The sequence below is a fragment of the Spermophilus citellus genome (genome assembly GCF_964194105.1).
Source record: "Spermophilus citellus genome assembly, chromosome: 3".
Taxonomy (NCBI): Eukaryota; Metazoa; Chordata; class Mammalia; order Rodentia; family Sciuridae; genus Spermophilus; species Spermophilus citellus.
This window is the reverse complement of record NC_138184.1, coordinates 122,692,090-122,714,204: the sequence shown is the minus strand read 5'-3', so window position 1 is coordinate 122,714,204 and position 22,115 is coordinate 122,692,090. Positions and strand designations below refer to the sequence as shown.

The window sequence follows — 22,115 nt, the reverse complement described above, 5'->3', positions numbered from 1 at the left end:
AACCCAGCCTATATGAAAACATGACCACTTGTCCCTAATGAGAAAGGAATTGATGTTAAGCAAGGCAACTAAGGAAGGATAGTCAAGGGAACTTCAAGTATCTCTAAATTCTGTTTGTGTGAGGCCATTAATTTTGTTTGTTTGTTAAGTAGGATCTAAATTTTTGACCAAAGTGCCCTGTTCTTTTTTCAATCATTTTTCTTGATTTTTTACTCCTCCCCACCTTTGCCTTTAATTTTAAAATAAACCGTCATCCCTTTAAAACATGTATTAAGTCCATCTGTGAATAAGACAAAGAACAAAGAATGAGACATAGAAATATCATATTCCTAAGAATATTGTGTATGCATGGGTATTGATTTCTTTACCTCCTCAGTGTAAGTTGTGATGCATTCATTTATTTCCAAAATTTTAAAGTACAATTTGCCTATCCACTGTATAAAGTTGCAGAAATCAAGGGCTATAAGAAATATCTGAATCAAAATTTCTAAAATATTCCTTATATGTTAAAATCTTATGTGTATCTGTACCACAAGCTCTAAGTGTGCATCATTATATTCGTGTGTTAAATATCTGCAGAAGTGGGCTGGTTGTAGGTCAGTGGCAGAGTGCTTGCTTGGCAATGCTCAAAGCACTAGATTTGATCCCTAGCATTAAAATGAAAGAAAGAAAAAAATCTGGAGAAGTCCCTTCCACTGCTCCTTTCAGATAAAAAGAGTTTTCTGACTTTTGAATGGGCTTTCAACAATATTTACTGTTTGGTACTACTATGCAGACTCATTTTTGCAGTTACTATTCTGCATATGGTTTTCATACACATATGTGTGTACACACACACACACACACACACACACACACTGCACATTTCCCACTGTTGTTAAATTTCTAAGTTATCTGTGTGTCAACATATGATTCTGGTGGTCTTATCAGACTACTGTAGGATCCATTCACAGATGTCCCAAACCAGAGATTGACCAGGACAGTCAGTCCATCTCCACGGGAGCAAGGGTGACATCACTGTAGAGCAGGTGAATGAACCTGGCAGAAGGGGGCTGTTGGTGACAACGGAAAAGTTCTGTTGTCATACAAACAGGCTGGCCATCAGGGGAGATGGGAAAGAAATCAGCAAAAGCTCTATCTGCTTCCTTTAAAAGAACACATGTATCTATAAAAGTCCAGATGGAGCTGGAAAAGTGACTTACAAATGAAAACTCAAATTTACATTGTGTTATTTAAGCCTATATTGTACCCTATCTGTTGGAAGAATTTAGTTAAATGAACATTCTAGACCTAGAGATTTAGATTTAATTGATTAATGTTTCAAAAGATTCATGAGAAGACTTTAAAATTATGGGAAGTCTGCTATCTGAGTTTTATTTTTCTTTTTTGCTTTGAGAAGTGGAAGAAACATAGCTGTTGATTTAGAGAAAATTCTGTCTTTAAATATATATCTATGGTTTTTCAGGCACCACTTTTTCCAATAGGAATTTAAATAGAAGTCTGAAAAGCTTCTTTATCCGAGACAGAAAATCTGAGAAAAACAAAACTTCAAGTCAGTCCTGGAAATAGTACATATTTTCAAATATTCCATGATATAAAATATTCTCTTTGCTTTCTCAGCATAACCACACAGTTATGTGTGTAAGTGCATGGGCGGGCGGGCGCGCGCGCGCGCGCGCACACACACACACACACACACACACACACACACACACACAGGAACACACCATCAGGGTATCACCAACCAGCTCAGAGATGCTATGAAAATATCAAGCCTAGGATGCAACTGCTTTTTGATGTGCTCCCTTCCCAGAAACCTGGAATCAGGGCTCCCTTCTTAGCCAAACACACTAGAGTGGCAACTACAATCCAATCCTGTGATTCTCCAGCACTCCCCAGGGCACTGCAAGGGTGCCCTCTCCCTCTCCTGGTTCATGGATGTGCGACAAGCCCCCATGGCTCTGAAAGGAAGGAAAGGAGCTGAGACACAGAGAACCTTGGTGCTATAGTCAACCCCTTTGGAAGTTACTACCTTCAACCATCCAAGGCAAGATTCTCAAAGCACCAGAGGGGAGAGGGCTAGGAGGGAGGAAAAATAAAACTTAGGAGAAAAAAAAAAAAAAAAACAGCAGCAGAAGTCGAGGGCAACATGTAAGCTGCATGTCAACTTAGCAGAGGGCAGTGAAGTCTTACTTTTGGCATAGCGTCTTCATTTGACTATACACTGAGGTTTCTAGGTGCTGTCCCTACCCCAGGCTGTTCCTTACCTAAACCCAGGTGGGGGTGGTGCTCCACCAGTGTCCAGCTGTTGTCATCCACGCAGTGACTTTTGTAAACCAGCAGCTGGCACAGGTCCCTGGCCGTCATATCTGTCAGAATCTCCACCACCTTGCTTGTTCCATCTTCACTAAAGACTTTAACATCCTGCAACACACAAAGGGGACAGGTACGGATAAACAATTTTGTACTTATAAGAAGTAAAACCTGAGACAAAACAGAAAGAGTGAAAATAGTATACTGTGTTAAAACACATGGACAACTTTTTTTGGCTGTAGTGATGCACGGTGAGGGCCCGTTGATGTCCCCCTTCTTCTTTTTCCTCCTTCCCTTTCCAGCTCTTATGGACAGAGCGGGTAGGATCATGACACAACATTTTTAAAATGCCCACGACATTTCACAGGAACGTGGAGCTCACAGCCAAGCCACCAAACTGGCTCAGGAAGCAACAGAATTCACTTTAAAATACTGACGGTGGTCTCAGGGGTTGGATATTTTATATTTGAACCAATTGCAAAAACAAGCACACCAACAAAAAACAGTTTCCCCTTCCCATCCTAACTTTTGATGACTCTGTTCTCCATTTTCTAGGTTCCGGGCCACCTGCTCCTGTGTCCCCCACCCATCCCACATTCCCTGAAGCTGAGGAGGAGGAAGAGATAAATGAACATGCATATGCTAAAGTTTAAATCAATAATAAAAGGGCTCAGTAAGAATACAGTCATGACATTACAAGCAGGCTTCATTTTTCTGGTCCTGTTCAAATCCATAAAAACCTAACAGGTCACAGGCAAAGGGATGGTCAAGCAGAAATTCAGATTTATAATTCAGATTATAAATACAGTTGGTCCCAGCCTCAACACGGACAGGGACGCAATCTTTAGAGGAAGGTGAGATGTGTTTAAAAAAACAAAACAAAACAAAACAAAACTTACCTCAACTGCATGGAAAAAGCAGTCAGAGGGATAAGACGGCATTTTAAATCCTGATTGCCTTTCGCACAGGAGTTTGTTCCTGGTCTCCCCCAACTGTTTCCAGCAGGCTGGGCTCCCCCTTTCAGGCTGTGGATGCCAGTCCTGCTGGCTGTGCCCTGACTAGCTGCTTCTGCCCACCCCCAGCTGTCTCACACTGGTCCTTAGGTGGTGAATCAAACCACTCCAGTAGCCCAATCATGTCCTTCCAGGGGCTGATGTAATCACCACACAGGCTCCTCTCCCACTTTACTGCAGGGAGCTCCATGGCAGAGGTGCGGGGCGGTGTGTGTGGGGGGGCGTACAGCTAAGGATGATGACGACAACAACAACACACCCTCAACATGATCGACCAGAAAAATTCCTGTTCAATGTCCTCCCCAGGCAGTGAATCATGGCAGGCAACTCAGGCTGGAGCACGCATGTTCCCTGGGTCTAGACCAAATCTCCAACTAACCTTTGTCCCTCAGCTGCTGCTGTCAGTGGCAGCTTTTAGAAAGCTGGTCTGCCACTGGGTGGTTGAATGTCCCTGCTCTTTCCAACTCCTTCTCATGTGTTTTGCACTAAGGTTTTGTGAAGGGGTGCTGGGACAAGTGCAGCTGCATTGGGGGACAGGGCTGGGAAGAAACTAGGATTGCACCATTCTGGACAGATGGTCCCTACGGTTGCTGGTCGGTGGTCACCCTGAGGCTGGGACACAGTTAAAGTCATGCAACCATGACAAGGATAAAGTCATACCCTGGGCCAGAGGTAGCAGGGAGGGCCTTTCTCTGAGAGGCAGGACTGGCTTGGTGGACCCTTGCTTTCCACCCTTCTGCACTTCCTGACTCAGAGAAAGCCCAGGATGGGTCAGGACTGGAGGTCTTGCTTTCAACTCCCATTCACTTCAAAGAAATCCACCTTTCTCTTTTCTGGAATGTATGTTTAACTCAATGAAAGCATGTTTTCATGACTGAATTGGTCTATAAAAATAAAATTTTATGTAAACTGAGAAAATATGTCTCTGGTCACAAGGTAAAAACATTCTTTATTAAAATGCTTTAATGTAAAAGACAAACAGAGGATTGGGAAATATAAATGCATTCAAACAATGCCTTGGACACATGCTTATTGTGATATCCTGTATGTCTCCTAAAGCAGTGTATGCTTTCCCCTTCCCACATTGTGTTTCCTGATGTTCTTTCTTTCCAAAGGTTCCAAATGAGTTTATCTGTGATTACAATACAGATTTTCTCCTCTAGGAAGGTTGAATAATGTTGTAGTAGGAGTTTCACATCTCTCCAAGTTCACTTAACATTTTTCCCATCCAGATAAGCTGTGGCACCAGTTTCCTAATTTTTTTAGACTTATGGTATTTTTTTCTTTATTCTCTCCTCTCCTCTCTTGCTCCTTGGAAATTCCCCCAAAGGTCTATATACAGTCTGAATACTAAAACCTATGATGTGTTTGGACGTATGTTTACCTCCACTCCTTTTGGATCCCCACAAAGGCCAGAGTAGCAAGACCACGGTATTGTGGGTTGGGCAGGAGGCTGGGCCACTGCTGTAGCCTGAGGCAGGGGATGGGCACAAGAGTACATATGCTCTAGTTATGGCCTCTGTCCCTGACGCAAGCAACTTCTGGCTACTACCACAAATATTAGAGCCCTCAGACCACACACCCAACACAAGTCCCCAAGACAGAACATCAGGAAAAGCATTACATATGCCAGTCATCTCAGTTTGGGTCAATGCAAGGAGTTGTAGATGAGAATGTGTGAAATAAATACGCAACACTACACAGAAAGACCCCACCCCACCCTGCTGCAGAGCTTTGAAAGTAGGAGTTTCTGGAAGAAGCATTTTGAGCCGCCTGAACTGCCTCTTAAGTAACCACCTGGGAAGTGCTGGGGGTTCATTCAGATTGCAAAGGAAGGTCCTACAGTTCAGGGGTCAGCTGCTCCAAGTCCAGGGCTCCTAGGGAGCAGCCTGGGTCCTCCTGGTTCATCCAGTACTCACACTTATTGAGGCACAGAAGGTTCTCTCAAGCAGGTCAAGACCCTGTCCCACAGCAACTCACAGTTCATCAGGGAAAGATCAATACCACAGGCAGTAATTTTCCAGGGGAGCTCTGTGCAGAGAATAGATGAATCTGGGTAATATCAAGAGAAGGTGGAGAAGTTGGAGAAAATTCCATCCTGGCTCAGCCATCTACTAGATCTGTGAATTCAGGCAGGTAACTACCTGCCTCAAATTCACTTTCCTTCTCTTTACCAGGGGGCATTGCTCGGAGAATCAGTGTGGTGGAAGTTACGGCACAGGGGTGCTTTCAAGTAGAAGCTCTTAAAATCAGAATAGGCTGCAATTCTATTTCATCAGTTATTAGTTGTGGAAATTTGGCTGAGTTAATCAGCCTCCCTGGGCCTCAGTCCCCCTATCTGTAAAGTAGGAATCCTTAAGGAGCACTGGCCTCATGACTTTCACGTATCTGCCTTGAAGTGGGCTCCAGCTGAAGACCTGCAGAACGACCAGGGAAGGGGTGAAGGTGGGACCCTGAAGACTGCTTCCCACTCAGATTCCAATTCTAAGAAAGCAGACTTCATGACCAGTATGATGCAGTGGGAATGATTCAGTTGGGAAAAGCCAACTCCCAAATCCTCAATTTCCTTTTCTCTACTGCAAAGAAAACCAAATAGCTAACTGCTTTTAAAAACAGTAATATGAAAGAGGGTGTAATTATGTCAACAGCATAAAACTCTCTTTTAGAGAGTGGGGGAGGAAGCTTTGACGTACCCTTGGGCTGGTATGCCACTGCATCCTGTTATGGAAGCTTGAAGCAGTGGTAGAATGTTCCACCATTTCCAGACTTTCCGTGGTCATTTTTTTTATACATTCACTGTACAGAGAAATAAGTGTTTCATTCTTTGCAAATTTGAAGGAAGGAGCTTAGGAGTAATTAGATCTGAGGGTAGAGTCAGCTCCATGGTCCAAACTCCACTCTGGGATGCCTGGCTCTTAATCTCAGTGGTCCCCAGCAGGTACACAGTGAGGGTCTTCTGGACCCTTCCAGTTCCTAATCTCAGCATAGACATCCCATTTCAGCTTTATGCAACAGACAGACTTTGCTGCTGCTGGCTGACTTACAAGTTCAGGGAATCTCGTTACTGAATTCAAAAGACCTCCTGACTTTGGCAGTGAGCCTCTGCCAAAGGCTCAGTGATAATCACCTTATAAAAATAGAAAATGGGCCACTCTCAGCTCTTTGCCTCCCTCAGAGCCGTCTGCAGTGCAACATGTCCCTGGGCAGACAGCCCGGCCCTGTGGTGCACAGACTGACCAAGAGTTGCTGAGGTTCCCCGCCCCCAGGCATCCATACAGAAACCAGGACCTTGTAGGGCGTCTGCCCCAGAAGCTGGTGGGCCTAGTGTTGTCTTCATTCTTCTTCACTGGAGGTGCTTCTTAGGTCAAGAACTCTTACAGGATGTAGGCTGGAGTTTTTTTTGTAACTCCAGAAGCCTCTTCTGAATATTGGGGAGTAAACACTTTGGAGAAGCTGGGTTGTAATCAAAGAGCCAAGAGGAGGCTGTCCTCAGGAGGAAGGATACGCCATGGAACACTGATGGGGTCCTATTTTAAGTGGTACAAACCCTGTTTTATTGTGATTCTATGGAACCTCAAGCAAAGAAAGCAGGAAGACAGCTGAGCCAAAGCAGGTAGAGAAAACCAAACGCTGAAACAGATATATCACAACCCTTACCAGATGTACAGCTTTTTTTCTGGAAGGCAGCAAACCTGGCACAACATGAAGGAGAATGAAAAGTACTGGAGCCAGAAGTTGAACTCAGGGCTCTCTCATTCCATTGCCCTTGTGCAGAGGTCACTGGACTGGTAAGATCTACTCACCGAGGAAACATTAGCAAGGTGCGCCTCAGCACCTAGAATCTTTCTTGCCAGGAGGACTCCAAGGCTCATGTGAAAAGGCTTTTGATCCTAGGTGGTCCTAATGTTTCTAAATTTGGTGGGGAGGAGTTCTTTATACCTAGGAGGTTTGAGGTAAATTCAACTGACTTTGAAATATGCAAGAGGCTAGGTTTAGTTAATTTAAGTGAGAAAGAACAGAATTCTACCAAGATTTTTTTTTTTCACTTTTGCTCTAGATGGATGGTGTTACTTTAAAACAAAAGGAATGATAACCAAAGAACTACATGTGAATATATGGCTGTGTTCACCATCATGAGAACATACACAATAATTCTGTTCCATTACACTTATTCAAGTTTACTTTAAAAATATTTGCTTTATTAATCTATGGATTCCAAGTTTTCAGTGAGATTTTAAAATATTTTAAACTTGCAAACCTCTTCCAAAAGAGATATAGTTCTAAAAATAACTTTAAAAAAAACAGTTCTTGAAAGTCAACCATGGGTTTGGAGACACAAACAGGACTTTACTCAGTTCTGAATGGGTCTCTCACCAGTTAAACAACCCCCCACAACAGTTTTATACCAGGCAGAGAAGTTTATCTGGAAGAATTTATTTTGTTTCGGTCATCTGTGTATATATTTTTAACTTACCTAAAATGGCTATGTACAGCCTGTTATTTTGACAAAAGCAATTTTTATAAAATGGTCTCATTTATAGAAAATAAAACTGAAAACTACTTTGAAAAGAATCTTTGATGGTGAATTGAAGAGTAGCAAAAAGAAGGTATAGTTACTCTTTATCCACAGCAGGGAATACATTCAAGATCTCTAGCAACTGCTGAAACTGAGGATTCTATACACATTTTGATTTTTTTTCCTGTATGTGCATACCTATGATAAAGTTTATTTTATAGACACAGTAATAGATTAACAATAAAAGCTTAAAGCACTTTATAGCTTCTGTTTGGTACCATCCAAACTGCCAGTGTTACTACTTTGGGCTTTGAGGACATTATTAATTAAAATTAAGTTTACTTGAACATAAGCAGTGCAATGTCATGGCAGATGATCTGGTAATCAAGATGGCTACTAGATAATTAACAGGTGGGTGGAATATACAGGGTAGATATTCCAGATGAAGGGATGATTCATATCCTAAGTGGGATGCAGGGTGACAGCATGAGATTTCATCACCTTACAGACACACAATTTAAAACTTAACATTTATTTCTAGACTTTTTCATTTACTATTTTCAGATAGTTAACTTTGAATAACTGTGGAAAGTGAGAGCATGGGTAATGGGACAACTGTATGCTATACAAGGCTCGGGAGCTGTGACCATCCATACACGTATCCTCATGTCCTTAATGGGCATGGTATCTTCAGAAAATCCCAATCTGGGTTGGGGACCACTTCAGGGGTCTCCCCAAAGCAGATCAAGGCCCTCTTAGAGTTATTGGAGTGAAGATCCCAGAAAAAGCACATAACTGTGCTTTGTTGTTAGATTTCTGTTTCCAAACATGACTCCTTTTTTGTGTGTATGTGTGTGTGTATTTTAAGAGAAAACTGACATTCAAAAGATGGCTTGGCTGTAAGTGCTGGAGACCTAGATGTGGACCAAGTTCTGTTATTTAAATTTTCACTTTAATCATGCACTGTCATGACAGCGGTGGGACCAGGTACAGAGTGACAATTGAAGGAATAGCCATAACCCTCCCGGTCACCTTCAAATTGGTAACATCCCAGAGGAATGCCCATGGAATATTTGGAGACTATGAAAACAGGCCAGGTTTACCAAAAGCTAAGCATTTTATCCTTGCACCCTCCTTCCAGAAAATGCTGAACTTCAGAAAGATGCTGCAACCTCCAACTTATTGTATTTAGATTTAGAATTTATATATTTGCCTTTGAGTCAGAGATGACCACAAAACTGAACTATTAAGAGATTAGTAACTTCTGACACACACACACACACGTACATATTCTCTCTCTCATATATATATATATATATATATATATATATATATATATGTATATATATATATATGTATATATACACACACACAGAAACATTCATATGTACATATAAAATGTGCAAACATGAATGTGTATAAAGCATACACACAAACATGCATTTAAAGACAAAACACATGCACAGTACACATGTGCACACAAGTTCACACTAGCACATACACGTACATACCAACATGTGCACAAGTGCCGACATGTGCATACATGTGCACTCCCACATACACCTAAATACAGATACATACATGTACGCACAGGTCCATGTACACCCTCATATATGCAAACATATGCATGCAAATATGTGTACATATGTATATATACAAACAATATACATACATAAATGTACAAATACACACATATATATATAAATATATACCTATATACACATACAGTATATAAACATACATAAATACACAGGCATAGACACATATATTAGTTTTTTGTGTTTTTTTTTTTTTCAAAAATAATGTGTTCATTGTAACAAATTAGAAAAATACAATAAACAACTAAGGGAAAAAAGTTCCTAATAATAACTGAAAATTCCTAGACTTACTGTTGCAGGATTCTTTGCACAGATATTTACAAACAGACACAATGCAATCATTTTGCATCCAGTTTTACAATCACACTTAAGTAGCTTCAGGCTATATCATCAACATCTTACCAGACCAACGTTTCTTTGATGCCTTATAGTCTTCAAAGTATCAAACATGAAGAATAGTTGAATCAAACACAAAAAATTCTCCAATGTTTCCCATTGGAGTTTTCTCTAATCGTTTGTTCTTGTCATGGCACTGCTAGGAATATCCTTACCCATGAGTCTTAGTTGTATGTTTATTTTCTTTAAATAAAATTTTAAGTATAAGGATCTATTATAATATATCTCCAATAAAGAAACATTTTCAAGAATGGAAATGATCACCAAATTTTTGGTAGAATACTCTAGCTTAAAGTCAAATCTTTTGAGAACATATGGGAACTGTGAACAAGTCCATTTAGCATCTCTGGATTTTCAGTCTCTCTGCTCAGTAAACACTTGGTGAGCACCTTCTCTAATGCAGTTTTCACTCCTCTGAATAGCTATAGTTTCCCTGTGGAACATGCCCCTGCCCATGTCCAAATTGTTCAAAAGCACAATATTGGAAAGAAATTCTGGCACAGCACAGATTCTGAAACCTGCTAGTCGGGATTCAAGCTGCAACTCTGCTGCTTGCTGCCTGTGTCAACCCCTCTGCTGATGTTTTCAGCAATAAAATGGGGGATTTCCCCATAGGCATAATGTTCCTAATAGATTAAGTACTAAGTAAGTGATCATTTTGAAACAGACTCATGTGTCTTCTTCTGTGGCCAGGTTGCTAGGGGGGCATCTAGTGCCTGTAAGACAGCCCGGGGTACAGCTCCAGATCAACACCTCTGTAGCATGCACCTAGATGGCATTTGGGCAGGCAGAAAAGAGGTTATCCAGCAACTTCTTCTCCACAGATGTTTAGGGTAGTTTGAACAGTTTCAGATTTAAACAGTTGGGAAATCTTGTAATTAGGAGTTTGTCTTTTAATCACAGAAGCCAAGGTCTGATGAAAAAGGAAGTGATGGTTTGAGAAAAGGAAGTGGTCCTCCCATGATATACTGACCATCAAGGGGAATAGGAAGTGAATAGAGTGCAAAAGCAGGAGACCACAAGGGTTGGAAGGAGGGCTGTGGAGGGGTTTTCTACTTCAGTATCACCTAGGTGATCAAGAGGTTGAGATGTGATTTCTAAGCAGTTGATCTGATATGATCGTTAAGCAGGTAACCAGATGATCTCCAAGCGACTGATCAGATATGGTTGCTAAGCAGGTGACTAGATGCTCTCTAAGTAGATGATCTGATCTGATCTCAAATAGGGTGGCCAGATGATCTGTAGGCAGTGACCTGATGATCTCTAAGCAGGTGACCAGATGATCTCTAAGTGGTAGACTTGATATGATCACTTTTGAGTGACTATATGTTCTCTAAGTGCCTGATCTGATATGATCTCTAAGTGGGTAACCCAATGATCTCTAAGTGGCTAGAGCTGATGATAACTAAGCAGGTGACCATATGATTTCTAAGCAGGTGACCATATGATCTGTAAGTGGTGGACCTGATATGCACTTTAAGTGAGTGATCAACTGATCTCTAAGTGGTTAACCTGATATGATCACTAAGTGGGTGACCTGATGATCTCTAAGCAGCCCATCTGAGAATCTCTTAGCAGGTAACAGATAATCTCTAAGGGGTGAAGAAAGCTTTTGGAGCACAGGCATCTCCAAAGCATGAATAAAGGGGATGTAGTCTGCAGTGCAACTTTGGGCCCAGCCTCTTCAAGACCAGAGTATTCAATGGGATTAAACTCTTGCCACTAAACCTTTCCTGAGGTTGCAAAGTCTTTTAGTGGAATTTGCTACACTAGGACTGCAAAGAAGTAACTTAAACATATCTCTTAATTTAAGTCTTAGGTAGAACAATCACATTTTAGCATTTTCTGGTATATAAATGTGGCTGGAGATATAGCTTAGTGGTATAGCACCTGCTTACTGTATGCTAGGTCCATGTGTGAGCATTACAGAAAAACAAAAACAAAAACAAACACAAAAAAAACCCTATATGACATTTTACGGAAACATTAAAAAATTTAAGGATGAATGATAGAACAGCTGTGATTCATGTCAAAACATCACAAAAGGCAGTAGCTCTTATGGTAAGGCTGAGACACAAGGCCACAGGCTGACGGATATGGGAGCCAGGCAAGAGGGACATGGGGGTTCATCACAATATTCTGTCTACTTTTGTGCAGTTTTAAAGTCTTAAAATTTAGGAAATAGACTAGGGAGAAAAAAAAAAAGCCTAAACATTCTATGCATCTTTTATTCTTGTGCTACGACTAAATTAAATGAAACATGTTGCCACTTTTCCTGCTCAATCTATTGGAAGAATTCAATGGTTTCTCTTACTAAACATAAAATTCGGGAAACAAACAACATTCCTTCACCCCCTTTCTTAGCAGGGGCTGAGGGAGGGAGGTGGATTTTGCCTACAAGGGATATCTGCACTCCCCGTGATGACATGTCTGGTTGTCAGAATTAGCATGAGTGTGGAACTGCTGTCATTAGTAGTGCCACATCACCTAGACGACAGCAATGACACTGTCATCTGACAGCAGTGCTGGAGGACTGCTGTCACCTAGTGGGTGGAAGTCCCAGATGCTGCTCAGCTTCCAACACTGCACAGGGAACCTTCCACAAGGAGTTATCCATACCAGTGCCAACCCTGCTGACTGCAGAGCAGAAAAATCCTTGATGAGGTAGTAAGGAAGCAGTTTGTTAGGGACAGGTTGCCAGGAAGCAAGAGCTGGCCTGAGAGAGGCTTCCACAGGCACCAAACATAGAAGCAAGTGATATTAATGGAGTACAAGTCATTTACTAAAGTGATAATAATTATGTCATAAACAAATGGGAGAGAAGGCATTCCTTACAATAAAACATCAACTCAAAAACACAGAATGAAAGAGTTAGAAAGACAAGAATCATTAACACATGACAAAACTAGTCCATGAAAGTCTGGTGGGAACAGAGTATTAATACAGTCTCAAATTACTTTCCCTCGAATTATTTCTTAATTACAAAGGGAAAAGCAGTAACTTAACAAGGAGAAACTTAGCAGACAACACCTAAAGCAAGCATTGAATACTGATATCAGTACAAACTGGACAGATTATCACATGAGTATCCTGAGGTGATGTCCACAGAAGGACATATCCTCCCTTCTGAGGACCTGACTGAACTCCAAGGATGTGCCACACAAACCATACTGGGTCCTTCAAGAAAAAACTGTTGGCCAGATGCAGTGGTGCATGCCTGTAATCCTCACAACTAGGGAGGTTGAGGCAGCAGGATTGCAAGTTCAAGGCCAGTCTCGAGTTCAAGGCCAGGCACGGCGACTTAGAGATGCCCTGACTCAAAAAGAGAATAAAATAAAATATAAAGCCCCCCCCCAAGTTTCAATCACTAGTACCCCAAACCAAAAACAAACAAAAAATAAACCTCTCTGCTACCAGAGATGTGGAAGGGCTGAGTTTCACGCCATGGCAAAAAAAAAAAAAAAAAAAAAAAAAAAAAAAAAAAAAAAAATTAAAGAGTTTATTACAATGAATGCAATTGGTTTAAGAGTCAGAAAAGCAGAAAATCTTTAGGATATAATAGAGAAAATCAAGGAAATCTGAGTATGTTTTGCAGGCAAAACACTGTGCTTTATTAATGCTAAACACCCTAATTTTAATAACTGTACTGTGCTGTAAGTGAACAACCATGTCTTTAGGAAATGGACACAGAGGTATTTAGGAGTAAAGGGAATTGATATCTACAAGTTAGTTTGAAATGATTCAGAGAAAAGAATGCTATATATTCATGTATTAATGTATATACATGCATAAATGTAATCTCTACATATGTGCATACACACATGCGCGCACACGCACACACAAAAAAAATGCTTGAAATGTGCCAAGTATTAACAACTGGGGAATCAGAGTAAAGAATACATGAGCTCTTTGTATTATTACCACAACTGTTCAAGAGGGTTGAAATTAATTCAAAATGGAAGTTAGAAAAATATGCTGTGTGAAAGTAATGGTATGTGGGTCTCCTCTTCCCACCTGGCTTTTCTCAAGTGTCTTTTCACATTGCTAACCATTATCCCCAGAATATGAAACTTTACAGATGACACTGAGGGTATTTGCTTGGTTGGTCTCTTTACCAAGAGTGCTTCCATCTCTTCTCCACCAAGCAGTTATCTTCATTCTTCTGGATATTTATAACACAATACACGCAGGCACCATGGCTCAGTCCGAGTCAAATATCTCACCAGGGGTCAACAAAATATCCCCTGAGCAAATGTGGAGCTCTCTGAGGTCATTCCTGGAATCAGGCCGACTTATAGATGTGTGTCTGTACCAGCCCAGGCAGGTCCCACAAGGCTGGCCATCACAGGGCTCCAGGCTAATGCCTATACTATTTTGGTGGCTATGGGAAGGCTGAGGTCAGGCACATAGTGGGGAAATGAATTTGCAACCTCACCCAATGCAGTTCCTCCCAACCAATCTAAAATTAATCGAGTATAATGAATTTACTTTTAAGAAAATACTCTGGTTTTACTAGGGCAATTTATAATACAAGATTTTATTTTATTTTTTACTCAATTTTGGAAAAATTCTTGCCTATGCCCATCCATAAGCAGGAGAGACCCTAGTATTAATTTTGAGCAAGGTAACTTTTAGTAGCCTTTTTAAGACCAGCTATGCTAGCAGTGCCCTGGATGGCAGCACTGGATTACCAAGAACAGAACATCAGCCTCTACGCAGCCTACCGGAGCTCAGTTGTCCATATGCAAAGATCCCACTGTTGACTGTGGTGTTGGTGGGAGGGTGGGGTACACAGCTGAACAGACACATTAATGACAGACAGACAGACCTGGGGTCTGCGATGGGCAAACACTTTGGTGAAGGAAGACTGGCAGATTTACTGGAAGTTTAGAAATTGGGGCAAGAGAGCTCATGCAGGATGGTTAAAATTAATAAGGGCTGTACATTTTCCAGTTCTGAACAACAAAAAAAAATGAAGGACATGATAAAACTTTCATAGAGAGCTGCCATTTAGGGTCATATCCAATTCATCCCCAAAATACAATTGCTATGAGCATAGTTTATACATATGATCTATATACTACCCATAACTTTTTGAAAAGTAAACTTATTCATCATTAAAATGGATTACAGAATCACAGAAATACCGAAGACTAGCAAGAACTAAGTACATTAATTATCGAGATTTCTTTTAAAAAGCAGAATGCATTCACTGAAACCACATGGTTTCCCAGATTGCTGTTTTTCCAGCACAAAGAAACTAGGCAGCCCAAGCAAAAATCACCCGAGCTGACGGCCTATGGCAACTTCCAGTTTCGTACGCGGATATGTCCGCTGGACAAACATAGAAGAAACATAAGCCAAAACACAGCAATGTGGGCAGTGACTCTTCGAAAACCAAGATTATGAAAAGGTTCTACATAACATGAGCTGGGAAGGTCTAATGCCAAAAGGAATAAATATCAGAAACCAACAGCGCACATCTTACCACCATCCTCCAATTGCCTGCTGTCCTCAGGCTCAAAGAGGTTTCCAGGGTTTATATGAAAGCAAATGTCACTTGTCAAACCTATTTGGATTTGTTCCTCTGCTCTCTGACAGGCTCAGTAAACATCTTCTAGAGTTTCTTGAACTACAGAAACAGCCAATCAACACGACGGATTCCCTGGGACACCGCCTTTACCATGACCTGAACCACTGTCGTTCGAGCTCCGGGGCTGCCAAGTCTGGTGGTGAGAAGAACTTGCCCACAGTCACACTGCAACAAATGGCAGAGCCCTGGCCAGATCACATGCCTTTCCATTTTATGACAAGGGATAGACAGCACTTTTGACATGATTTATAAAATGTATTTTACACATATAAAATAACACATAAATCTTTTAATCTAACAATGACACTACTAGAAATTATCTCTCCATCTATCAATCATCCATCCACCCATCCATTAAATGAACAAAGACCTATGAACGAGAATGTTCACTTCATTCTGTTAATAAAAGAAGGAACTAGAAACAATGGAACTGCTCATTGACAGGTGATTTGGTTAAATAAATCTTGCCACCTCCATTCAGTGGGATACTCCTGAGATTTGGGGGGTAAACTGAAAAAGCACATAAATTCTGTAAAAAGACAAACAGGATACTGTCTACACTGCTCATCTGTGGGGAATGAGACTACAGTTGGGAAGTGAGGAGAAAGTGATCTCATTTTTTATTATATACCTTCTTTTAGTGTAAATTTCACTTTTTGTTATTACTGGGAACATTTGTTGCTTTTATAATTTAGAAAAACCAGTTTCTTTTTTCTTCCTGGTTTCCTGGTTGGACACAGAACATTTGCTAATGAATCATAACTTATTCCTGACTCCTAATCCTGTTTGCAGTGTTATGTTTGACAACTGTCATGCTCCAAGTGGATGAACTGGCTTCCTTGGATGGCGATAGGTGGGGATGGATGAGCAGACATTCCAATGTGAACACGTATAGGGGAAAGCTAGACTCTAGTGCATGGCTTTTATCAGAGGGTTTTTTTCCCCCTTCCTGGTAGGGGTGACCCTCAAAACAATTAGTATAAAGAACCAAAGACCAATTCTAGGCCTCATGTACAGATTTCAACCGTGGCTGCTGTCAGGGCCATTCCCACCTGGCCAAACGAGGGAAATGAGAGGAATGCTGCTGCACAGCAAGTTTATGGTTCCTTCACTGAGCCTGACCACAAAGTCAGCTAATGCAGGTGTCTCTAAATGAGCTTAAAAATGCCACAGACTGGAAAGGTGCAGAACAGGTTATGCAGAGGATGAAATATGCCTATTAACAGAAGAGAGCTCATATTGTATGAATAGCACAATTATAGTGAAATTGTCTTTACTGACAATCATCTTAACACAACAATACAAACAAGGAAACCTCTTAAAAGCTAGGCTTTTGCTGGCACTTGCCTCCTGTAACCGGGAGGCTGAGGCAGGAGGATTACAAGTTCAAGGTTAGTCTCTGCATCTTAGTATGATCCTTGGCAACTTAGCAAGATCCTATCTTACAATAAAAAGAACTGGGGATGTAGCTTAGTGGTAAAGCATCCCTGGATTCAATCTCCAGCACCAAAAAACAAATCTTAAGATCTGTCATCTTCTACATTGAAATCTTTTCTATAAAGATACAGCATCCAATCATAACATCTTGCAACCTGAAAAGCAGATCAAAATAATCAGCACTACACAATTACAAGTGGGATTTCCATAAGTAACATTTTTTAAGAGGGTTTTTTTTTCAAAAGTAGTAACCAAATATACTGTGAAATATTAAACCTAGAATGTAATATACAATTAAAAACTATATTTTTAGATTGGAGTTAGATTGGGGGAAACTTTTTGAGCTATTCCAGATCTACCTTCATGAGGAAGAGAAAAAAAAAATCAGAGATCAGAGAAGCAAAATCCAGACAGTGTCAGATGCTGGAAGGTGAAAGACAAAAGTTCAGCAGAAGGTACCAGGGAAAGAAGGTCCTCACTGGTATCTGAGAAAACTTGGGCTTCCACCATGAAATGCAAAGTCCTTATGCAAAAGATACCATGCTCTGACAGCTGGCTTTCAAATCATCACTTGAGTGCTGTGTGGGGACACACCCTGGGCAACAGCTGAAGCTGAGACCATCTGATGTGGAAATTTCCACAAAGGTCTATGCAAGAAGGCAAAGCTTGGACCTCGGTTCTGTAGCAGAGGTAGAAAGACTGTTCTGGAACACTGACTGATGTGGTATGGAACACCACATTAAAGACGAAAAGGAGATCAGAGGTTCTGACCTGGGTGGCTGAAGGACTCGGCTGCCATTTCACTGAGATGGGGCATCTTGGAAGAATCAGGTTTTGGGGGCAGAATTCCATGTTGAGTTTGAAGTGTATTTTAGACATGCACATGGATGAGATCCCAAGTGGAAGCTGGAAACATGTCTGGATGAGAATGTAAACTGGTTTTCAGAATGGACAGCCAAAAGTGGGTGGGGTCACCCAGGGAATCAACATGGAGAAGGAGGGATTCAGCCCTAAGCCCTGTTGGCCACTCCTACGAATGGGAAAGTGGAAGACGGAACAAAGAAGGCTGAGATGGGACAGTCATGGAAGAGAGGCAGAAGCCAAGACCAAGTTTTAGGAAAGAAGAGCAGATGGTGTTTCTAGGCAGAGGGAGAAGCAAGAGTAAAAGGCCAGATGCTGCTGAGAAGTTCGACAAGATGGGGACTGGATGGACCCTCTGGCTTAAATCACTATGATGTCACCATGATGGCAACAAAGGGAATTTGGTGGCGTGAGGATTACAAAGGCAGGATCACTGGAACATATTTAAAAACACACCCCATCCCTCCTGCTGCTCCATTATTCTGGGTATTGAGTTAAACTCTTTAGTGTAATACACTGTAAGCCTCAACCTACTACTTCCAGAGGCTATCAAGACACTCATAATATTTTCATGGTGTAAGTGCTACCTGGCCCTATTTATTTTGAAGCTTCCAAGGGACACAATCCCTACCTCTGCGATTCTACCTGTAGAAGACAAAGAAAATACTCTGGGCTTGATTCCCAGGCCGTGGGTCACCTTAGCATGGTTTGATCTATCTTTTGATGGAACTGTCTGTTGACAAGATTGGGGAATTTTGGTAAGAAAAAAAAAAAGTTTCCTCTTTTTGCTATTTCGTGGCAGCAGATTTGGATGTAAAACACTGTATTTAAGAACTGGGATTTAATCCTTCCTCTGCCAAAGCGAGGGCAACCATCCCACTGGGGCAACACATGGCACTTCCATGAAACAAGCCCCACTGCTTTTGTGCTAGCGTGTCTGGGGTGTGCTGGACTCCGTTCGAGGATGTAGGGATAGGACAGGAGACCTTGATCCTGTCCTCATATTCTCATGGTAAATGTTAGAAGACAAAGGTACCAACAATCAAGTTCATCTCAGGAGATGTATGGACATCACAGCAGAATATCATGTTAGAGGAGGGCTGCGGCCACTGCCTGCCCCAAAGTGGCCTGGGAAGGACCCCAGAGGGAGTGATGATAGATGACAAAATGGCAATCGAGGAAAGGTTTCAAGAAGGAGCTGCCTGAGGGTAGAAGCAACAGAGACCCTTGGCTGAGTCTGGATTTAATTTGAGGTACAGTGAGAGAAACATGGGATTTATTTGGTTCTCCCAAAATGGCACAAAGTGGGTAGTGGGTAGTGTGAGAAGATGGTTGAAGAACTATTGTAATGCCCCAGAGGCAGACTAGAAATTTAAGTGGAGATGGCCCAAAGTGGCTGGACATGGGACATTCTACAGATGGACAGTCTGCTGGATCTGGGCATGAGACAAAAAGAGAAATCAAGGATGAAATCCTGCATTACTGGCCAGAGAAACTGAGTGGACAGCCAAGCCATTGTGTTAGGTTGTGAGGCTTCAGCAGAGTGTATTTCAGCCGTATTTCATTTATGCTAAATTTCAAACGTTAGCTAGAAACCTAAGAAAAGCATCTTCCAATAGTGGATAAGTCCTGGTAATTGAGGACAGAGCCCAATCCAGGGAATGGAGATAACATATAATGGCCTTACTTAGGGTAAGCAGTTTACTGAAGAGTAGAGGAGACCAAAGACAGCAAATGAAGAGATGTAGAAACAGGGGTCATGGGATCTTGGAGAAGGAAGTGTGTAAGAATCAAGGCTGTATCAGAAGCTGTCAAGGTGTATCTGAAGATACCCCCGAAAATGGACCACTGGCTTTGACAGAGGTAGGTGACTAGTCTTCTTGAGAAGGTCCACTTCAGGCAAACTAGTGGAACTAAAATAATCCACTGGGGTAGGCTAAGTCAAGACCAGGAGATGAGAAGTGGAGACAGTGAGTCAAACAGCCGGTCCAGAATTCTGCCAGAAAAGTGACAGAGAGCTGGAGCAGCAGCTGGAGAGGGGGGTGGTGAAGGGAGGGCCTCCCTCGGATGAGACATATTAAGGCATGTCTGGACACTGACAGGAATGACCCAGGAATGAGGACAAGACTGCTGATGAAGGAAGGAGAGGGACAACTGCAGGCAGCGTCCTTGAAAGGGCAAGGCAGAGGCTGAGAGTGGAGGGGCTGGCCCCAGGAAGATGCAGGGACATGTCCCTACATGGATGGGAACACAGGCGGTGGGTGCAGAGGCAGGTGGGATAGACAGGTGGTGGACAGAATAGGCAGCTCTTTTAGACAGCAGTTCCTGTCCATTAAATCTGAAGCAAGGGTAACAGGACAGAGGGAAGAAGAGGTATGAAAAGCCATCTTTTTCTTGGGAGGAATTAAAAGAACGGAAAGTGGAAAAAGTCTTTGGAGGAAAAGAGATAAGGAACAAAGAAAAGAGATTTAAAATCTTATTGATTCGTAAGAGTTCTTTACTCGGGATATTGAAAACAAGTAGCGCAAATATTCTCTCCTGTGTTCGCAACAGCCTAACATTTAATTTACAACATTCATTTTCTTTACGGTCAAATCCATCGCTCTTCTACTCTCTGATTCCATCATTGCTTTAATAGGTAAGGTATTACTCACTAGTCCCAGGGTTATTCCCTAGTTCCCTAGTCTGAGGACTAATTATATATTTTTTTCTACTTAAGGTTTTTTTTTTTTTTTAAATTAACAGATCCATCCATCAATCAATCTAAAATTTATTTTAGTATATGTGTATTCATTTGCTAGGGCTGTTGTAACAAAGTGCCACAAACTGGGGGCAGGGGGGCTCAGAGGCACTTCTTTCCTCCCAGAAATGGAAGTCTAAGATCACAATGACGGCAGGGTTGGTTCCTTCTGGGGACCTCGGAAGCATCCATTCCGTACCTCTCTTCTAACTTCTGCTGGGCTGCTGGAAGTCACTGTCATTTGATGGCTTATAAAAGCACCACTCCAATCTCTAATATTCACACAGCAGTCTCCCTGTGTAGGTATCTCAGTCCAAATTTTCCCTTTTTGTAAAGCTACCAGCCATACGGTACGAGGGGCTACCCTACTCTAATAGTACCTCATCCTAATACATCTGCCACATTCAGACATATTGGAGGTAAGACTCCACGATATACAATTTGGGGGGACATAACCCATAATATGGCTAAGAAATATATGACTCTTCATCCAAATAGTTGTAAAGTGTCATAGTACAAATGAATTCAATAATGATGCCATGCTCATAATTGTCTAACAAAGAAAAGAGATTTATCTTTATCTTATTGATTGTTGGTACAATCTCCACTACTCCAGCACATGGAACTCATTTCTCCATTCTTAAACCAGCACTGTGTGGTCCTCATAACCATAGCTGTATGATAGCCCAACCACTCTTCTGAAGGAAGTACCACCAAAGATCCAATCCAAATGGCCTCTTCTATGCACCCATCAAATGCAACCTCTCTTCAGGACTGGACCCCGCTGACAACCCTCATGGTCTGGATGACCAGCCTCTCTGGGCCCACATGGGCTGTCCCTCTGACTGCTTCATCCCAGACACCTAAAGTGTTGTCCCCACTCAGAAGTGCCCTGATCTATTCTGGAAGTTTTCAGTAGAATTTTGGATTTTGAAAAAAGCTAGACTGTGAAAAATCACAGCACACCAGTAGGTTTCTGGTTGATTCAGTGGCTGAGACAACAAAAAACGAAATTAAAACAAAAACTCCATCTATAATAAAGAGAAAGCAAAAACATATGAATTGATAGTTTTGTGGACATCCCTTAAGTAGCTGAGACCTGGCTAGTTGGGCAGCAGTTTCCATGTTCACATCAGGGAGCATGGATGGCTCTTATAGTCTATGAAATAAAATCGTACACCTACGGCAAAAGCTTTGTTTTCTACAAAAGCCACTTGATCTTTTTATACTATGTAAGATGGATTCAGGATAAGAGATAAAGGACCTTCAGGGAGAGTGGGACACATACCTGGCTGCTAAAAAAAAAAAAAAAAAAAAAAACGCCTTTGGGACAGGTGGCCACGCAGCATCACTTTACACGCAAAGATGAATAGCATTCAACAAATGTGTGTCCAAAGACTGAACGGTTTTTATAGAGGAAGGAGACAGATTCTGAAACTTCTACTGCTTAATAGCAATCAAAACTGCCCTAGAAAATAACTGAAACTCATCATAGCATAAGACTTCCCAGAAATGACACCAAAGAGACCTTGTTTAGACTGCAGATTTTCCCATCAAAATGTTATTCCTTAGCCATCTCCTCTACTTTCCTTACTTCATAGTTTGGCATATTCCCCCCTATAGAGTTTGTGACTAAGAACCACCAGCA

The 22,115-nt window shown here is 41.6% G+C and overlaps 1 protein-coding gene across 4 annotated transcripts in view; it reads right to left on the bottom strand.

Annotated features, from left to right (window-relative positions):
- GRB10 (growth factor receptor bound protein 10) overlaps positions 1-22,115 on the bottom strand; it is a 190,278-nt gene that overhangs the window by 35,497 nt on the left and 132,666 nt on the right. For all 4 annotated transcript variants that reach the window (XM_081287896.1, XM_081287897.1, XM_081287895.1 and 1 more), the window contains one exon: positions 2,268-2,424. In XM_081287896.1, the coding sequence (XP_081144022.1) occupies positions 2,268-2,424 (157 nt within the window). The remainder of the gene's footprint in view (positions 1-2,267; positions 2,425-22,115) is intronic.